Source organism: Zingiber officinale, chromosome 7A (assembly GCF_018446385.1).
Source record: "Zingiber officinale cultivar Zhangliang chromosome 7A, Zo_v1.1, whole genome shotgun sequence".
NCBI classification, from domain to species: Eukaryota; Viridiplantae; Streptophyta; class Magnoliopsida; order Zingiberales; family Zingiberaceae; genus Zingiber; species Zingiber officinale.
Window position 1 is genome coordinate 25810214 of NC_055998.1, and position 6948 is coordinate 25817161.

Genomic DNA, 6948 nt, shown 5'->3' on the forward strand with positions numbered 1-6948 from the left:
TTATCCTTCGTTTTATTTTTTTTCTTGTAAAAAATTATGGTTGAATTTGTTGTTAAGCAGCAAAGTTTTAGTGGATTATTATCTTGTGTTTTATTTAACACTGGAAATACATGTCAGATATATGAACAAGGTCTAATCAAACAATAGAGTACATATTTATTATCATGCTTACCCTGTTTAATTCCTCGATCATCATGTCCAGAACCAAGCATGTCCTTTGTAACTTGGCAAGAAACTTTAAATTATTTAGGGTCTGTTTAAGGAAGCATAATTTCGTAATTATTTGAAACATTTTCATTTTCTTATAAACTGGCGAGTAGTTCCAAAAGTTGTTTTTTTGGGGCTTTTCCATAAAATGTTTTTGGCATACAATTTGCCTTGACCTTCAATTTTCTAACGAGTTGTTTCTTTATTATTTTAGGTCCACTGGAGTTAGCGATAAGAAGAAATGATTTAATCTCTTTGCAAGATTCCAATTCAATAGCCTGCTGGTGTCTGTTTCTCTTTCTTTTGTGTTTTACCTGGTATTTAGTAATTCATCGATCTGTCTTTTCCCGTAAGAATTGTAATAGTAGTACAACAATGTAGTATTTGTTAGTTGATTGACCAGAATAAAATTGAAGATGGATCAAATATCTGACAATGATAAAGTTCAGATGGGTCAAGATAATCTTGTGGAAAAGGTTTAAGTAGGTGAAGTATAATCAGATGCTTGGCCAAGGTATATTTCAGGAGGTTGAACTTTAGGTAGTATGAAAAGTTTTGGAAAAGTGAACTCCAAATAAGGAAGTCCAGTAGATTAGAAAGATTAAGAATTAGGTTTGTTTGTATGTCTGTCTTGCATGTTTGATTTGCAGGAAGTAGGAGTTGGATGACTGAAGCAAGATTAGAGACTGGTGATCGAAAGTTTTCTATTGACCTAAAAATTCTGGTTGATAAAAAAAACTCAAATAACAACGCGATTGTGATGGGAGATTGTGATGGGATAGAGTTTGATAAGGTTTTTCAATAGAACAAAAAGGATTTGAACAGCGGAGTGAGTGGGATTGGATGGGAAGTCGGCACAAAAATGACAATTGATTGTTATTGATGCTTATGATTCGAACAACAGATTGGGCGGGATGAGATATTGTTCAGTCAATCTAGTAAGGATATCTACTGATTTTTTTTTGGGAAAAAAAGTACATTAGTGTTCGAGACTTAAGTGATAACAAAAAAAAAAAAAATAGGAGATTTGTTTCGTCAACATCCTAACGTCCTGTTAATCCGTCTCTAGATTAATATAAAAGAAGTAAATTATAAATGACTATTAATCATTTGATGAAAATATGAAAATCAGAGTTTAACTCCAGATTGAATACAAAATACACATTTAGTTATCATTTGAGAGGTGATCTGAATTTATAAGAGATTTTTCCACCGTTCAGAGGTTCCAGACAAAGGAAAAAAAACGCGTTCTGTACGCATGTGTTGGGCTTAGCATTCAAAAGTGTAAACCAAATAAAAAATTGATAGTGTTTTGTTGTTTTTTTTTTGTTATTATTATTTTTTGTTTTACTGTTTAATAACTTTGATAGAGGAAATGAATATTACGAAAGTAAGAAAAGTACCACTTTCAGAGCAATCTTTCCCAGGGATTCCGTTAATCATAATATCTGTACACTTGGATTTGTGCTTCCATTCCTTTCCCTTTCGTGGGCTCATTATGTTTTGAATGTATCCATTATTAATTGCAGGATACCATAAGTTTCTGCCTCTTCCATCGATTTCTGCCTCTGTAATTTCTCCTCGCATCCTTCAAAAAATTGAATTTTGGAGGTGGAGAGGACCACATCTTGATGAACTCCTCTGCGCTTGACGAATCAAACATAGGAGTCAGAGGAGGAGTGAAGAAAGGAGGGGAGTCGAGAGGCATCAAGCATGGAGTGCTTGAAGTCACAAACAAATCACTCAAGCTCTTGATCCCTTCCGGGTTCTCCCGTCCTCTGGCTCCAATTCCTCCCTGGTTTCCTCCTTGGTGAAGAGAAACCTGGGAAGGCCTGCAATGCCCTGCAGCCTCATCAGCTCTGGCTCCAATGTGCCATCATCTTCCTCGATTGGCTTCAGCGGATAAGAGATCTCTTGCGGATTGATGGCCACCGAACTCATGGAAGATGGTTTCCTCCAGCAAAAGAGAGGGAGGAAAAGATCTTCGGCGGAGCAGCTCCTGTGACCGCCATCTTCCATGCCTCTGCTCTGTTCTTCTGCTTCACCAAAACAAGAGCGAGGAAGAGGAAGCCTGGAACAAGACGCAAACCGAAGCCCAAACTGTTAAAATTTCGCATCTTTTTGCCTTCCAGTTGCAACTCTCAGCCCTACAAGAACATTACATGGAAAAGGAAAGAACACAACTGATGGCATACACAAATCCGATGAAAGGAGGAAGAAACCAAAGAGGGAAAAAAAACAAATTTTTTGCACAAAAAAGATCCCTTAAACATCCGACTCACTCACACCAATCCGTTGGAAGGAGGAAAAAAAACAAATTTTTTGCACAAAAAAGATCCCTTAAACATCCGACTCACTCACACCAATCTGTTGGAAGGAGGAAAAAAATACAATTTTTTTGCACAAAAAATCTCTCTTTTAGACGGAGCTGAGACTGGAACAAGACAAATATAAACCAAAGAGGAATTAATGAAGACCAAAATCTAGGATTTTCCCTTATCAGGCTCAGCTTTTGTTCGGAGAGAGGAAAGCGCCAGGATGCTGTGTTCTTGGCGAGATGTGATAAGGTTGCTTTGATTCCAAGAGCATGGCCGGAATTGGATGTGGTGGTGGATTTATGACTGATCCTAGGCTAATTATCGAGCGACGTGTGGCATGTGATTGAAAAAGGTCAGACTCCGGTCTTTCCTTTTGTTTGTGCATCGACCTAAAGTTCTGAAAGGAAAGTTAAGTGAAGAACTTCTGAGGAAGCTTAACGATGGTAATAAGTCGTTCAATGTCTAGATTGAAAAGGCTGTGACAGCCATTTGCAGCATGGCCTTCAATCTATTCAAGTTCACAGATAGTCGAAGTTCAGCATCTTGAAGAAATACACACACCTTCAAAAGTTTGGTGCAGATTAAGTTCCATATGTTGTTTGTCTTTTCACTTTGGACTTGATGCGGTTCCACATTCTCCTCAGCTCTTCCATTTTGGCTTCAAACTCATCGGCTCCTGCCAACTGATTGCTCTCCAACCAATTCATGGCCTTCTCAATCTCCTCATCCATCGCCCTCATCGCATTTCTCATGTCATAAACCGTGTTCTCCAATGCATTCTTGGCTTCCACATTCTTCGCATGCTTATCGTCATCCGCCTTATGCTTCTGAGCTCGACTAACCATCTTCTCAATCTCTTCCTTGTTCTGACTATTCATGCTGTTGGTTATGCTCAGTTTCCTCTTGTCGCCGGTGACCATGTCCTCGGCTGAAACAGTGAGTGCATAGTCGGCCTCAATGTCGAAAGTCACCTTAATATTTGGTCTTCCGTTGGTGCCCGTAGAGATGGCTGATAACTCGAATTTGCCTAGGAGTGTGTTATCCCGTACCCTTGATCTCTCGCCTTCGTACACCTGAATCGATACTCTACAGGGGGAGGAGTCATCCGTATTCTTGCTCGAGTTCTCCACTACTGTATCGTCTTGGTAAACCGTCTGAATCAGCTCATGACAAACTCCGCTGCCCTGCTGTTTGCTCTGTTGGGTGGAGAAGAGCACTTCCTTCTTGTTGGGGATGGTGCAGTTCCTCGGAATCATCACTTTCATGACTCCTCCAGCTGTCTCCAATCCTAGAGAGAGTGAAGTGACATCCAAAAGCAGAAAATCCTCCAATTGATCATTACCATGGCCACTTAAGATCGCTGCATGAGCTGCAGCACCACAAGCCACCGTTTCATCCCGATTCATGCTCTTGCAGAGTTCCTTGCCATTGAAGAAGCCCTGATATAAATGATAGTTACAGTTTAAAGATCACATTGTATAATCTGTTTCACAATGTAAATAATTTACACGACGTGATAAAATTGAGACCCACCCACCTGCAACAGCTGCTGTATCTTTGGAATCCTCGAAGAGCCACCCACCAAGACGACGTCGTCCACCTCGTTTTTGTCGACTTGAGCCTCTCTCAGGCATGTCTCCACTGCCTCCATGCACTTCCTGAAGAGGTCGTTGTTAAGCTCATCGAACATGCTGCGCGTGATGTTGGCGTAGAAGTCGGTGTCGTTGAAGAGGAAGTCGATCTCAATCGTCGTCTGCGTTGCCGACGAGAGAGCCCTCTTCGCCCTCTCGCAAGCCGCCCTCAGCTTCGTGACCTTCCTGTGGTTGCCGCTGATGTCCTTCTTGTGCTTCGTCTTGATGTCACGGATGAAGTAGTTCACGAGTCGCTGGTCGAAGTCCACGCCTCCGAGGTAGAGTTCGCCGGCGCTCCCCTTCACTATAGCGATGCTCTCTTCGATGGCAATAAGAGAGACGTTGAGGCTGCCGCCGCCGAGGTCGAAGACAAGCACATTCTTCTCACCGTTGCTGCAGGAACCTCTACTGCCTTTCTTCTCGAGGCCGTAAGCGACGGCGGCTGCCGATGCTTCGTTAATGAGACGTATGACGTGGAGGCCAGCGATGTGACCGGCGTCCCTAATGGCCTGGCGCTGGAAGTCGTTAAATTTCGCCGGGATGGAGATCACTGCGTCGTGGACTGAGGATCCGAGATAGGATTCGGCGATGATGCGCATCCTCATTAGGATCATGGAGATTAGTTCCTCTGCGGCAAATTCCATCTCCTTGCCCTTGTATTGAATTAATATCATCGGCTTGTCATCGGATCTTGCAGTGATCTCGAATGGCAGAGTCTTCACGTGACCTCGCGCAGAGAGATCACTGAAGCGCCTGCCAAGAAGACGCTTAACATCTGCAAATGAATTAAGCACTCCGATTCACAATACAATTCAGGCAAAATCAGCAATTAGAGCAAGAGTGAGAGAAAGGGAAAGTGACCAAAGATGGTGTTGGTGGGGTTGATGGAAGCCTGGGCCTTGGCGGCGTGGCCGATGAGGCGCTCGGTGTCGTTGAAGGCGACGCAGGAGGGGGTGGTGCGGTTGCCCATCTCGTCGGGGATAATCTCCGCCCATCTGTTTCGCCACACGGCAACGCAAGAATAGCTCGTGCCGAGATCGATACCGATGGGCACCTGTTGATGCGCCCTCTTCATCCTTGCCGAACAAAGCAAGAGGGTGGAGAATGAAAACAAAGAACCCTGGCAAGTTGCAACTCTTCGTCTGCGCAGCTGGCCCTGCCGAGATAGTTCGGAAGGTCGCCCTCAGAGGATAGGTCCGAATATTTCTCCGTACATTCACGTCAAATATCTGAGGGTGCGTTTTATTTGTTCCATTTTTATTTATATTTTTTAAAAAGCATGTATTTTTTATTTTTTAGAAAATAATTTTTTTTATATTTTTCATTTTATTAGATAACATTTTTTTATTTTCTTAAAAATCAACGTGTAAAATACAAACCAAATGCGTTTTTTATTTTTTCATAAAATAAAAACAGAAAACAACGTGGAAAACGTAAATTAATTTTTTCATAAATTTCATATTTAAATATTTTTTTAACAAAATATTTATTAATATCTTAATTCTAAATATATCAAATTTTATAATTAAATATTTTACTAATTAAATAATTAAAATTAAATATTCCTCTTTTAAATATCTCTAATGTCATATTAAAAATAATTTAATAGAAAAAAACCAAAACAAAAAATAATCAACCATTTCCCACGCTACAGCATGGTGGCCCGGCTACAGGCAACCCACGCTGTGCTGTAACTTTTTCAGTATATATATATATATTTAAAAAAAATAGAACTCACTGTATCCGGTGATTTCTATCATTACCGAACATAATGCGGAGATTTGAACCTTCGGGGTGGAGGTCAGATCTTTTAGTTCAGAAAATTTTAAATTAGAAGTAGATTTGTCCATTCATTAATTAGATAAATTGAATTCTACCTATTTATTTATTAGTTGGATGAATAAAACCTTACCTATTAAATAGGTAGGATTCAATTCATCCAACTAATAAATAAACAGATGATTAAGGATGATCCAGAGATTTTGGATCAGAAGATTCCTATTTTCGGGATGAGACCAGATCCTCTAGATCAAAAAATTCTAGACCAAAATATTCCTTTTTAAATTTCGAAGCAATTTGACAAAGTTGAAATCTGTCCAAAATTTCTAGCTCGCCCCGTCCCATTTCATCCCATCTTCGCCTACCAACTCCACAACATTACTTAAATTTTATCGTCTCAACTTCCTCTCTATCGATGAAAATAGATGAAAGAAAGAATGTATATATAGGGAGAAATTGAACGTTATCGAACATTTAATTTTTCGAACATTTTCGAACGGTTAATTTTTCGAACGTTTGATTCCGAACGTTTGATTCCTCGACAATTAATTCCAACGGACTCTTTTAATGTTTGCATAGTTTGAATTTAATTAAATTTAAAAAAAATAAAACAAATATAAAGTCACGACAGCACTCATATAAGGTGGAGTCCACCATATTAAAAACAAAAAAAATAAAATAAAACAGTAGTGGCAACCCACTTTTTGTGGGCCCTGTTAGAATTCATGAATTAAAAATTAGAATTCATGAATCCTTACAAGTATGTCAAAAAGAAAAGTCTAATTTAATATCTATTGATGTACTTGAAAGAAGATATTACATCCCTTTATATAAGGTTAAAACATAATTCTATAATTCACATCTACTGATGTGGGACAAATGCAAATATAAAATAATGCATATGTTAACATCCCCTCTCAAACTCGTGATGGTGTAGTGAGAAACATTGAGAGTTTGTCAAGAAAGAACCGGTGACGCTTGATGGTGTGTGCCTTTGTGAAGAAATCTGCAAG

General features: G+C 39.7%; 1 protein-coding gene across 4 annotated transcripts; it reads right to left on the reverse strand.

Annotated features, from left to right (window-relative positions):
- Nucleotides 1-1503: 1503 nt before the first annotated feature.
- Nucleotides 1504-5371, reverse strand: LOC122001198 (heat shock 70 kDa protein 18-like). Of its 4 annotated transcripts, none has more exons than XM_042555820.1 (4): nucleotides 5018-5371; nucleotides 4063-4931; nucleotides 3087-3964; nucleotides 1504-2278 (listed from the first exon to the last, which is right to left on the reverse strand). In XM_042555820.1, the coding sequence occupies exons 1-3, from the start codon at nucleotides 5229-5231 to the stop codon at nucleotides 3107-3109; spliced, it is 1941 nt and encodes a 646-aa protein (XP_042411754.1). In that variant the 5' UTR covers nucleotides 5232-5371; the 3' UTR covers nucleotides 1504-2278; nucleotides 3087-3106. The 4 variants fall into 4 exon arrangements, with proteins under 4 accessions (XP_042411754.1, XP_042411753.1, XP_042411751.1 ...); XM_042555819.1 differs by having other exon boundaries at nucleotides 1504-2354; XM_042555817.1 differs by having other exon boundaries at nucleotides 1504-2922.
- Between the last annotated feature and the right edge of the window lie 1577 nt (nucleotides 5372-6948).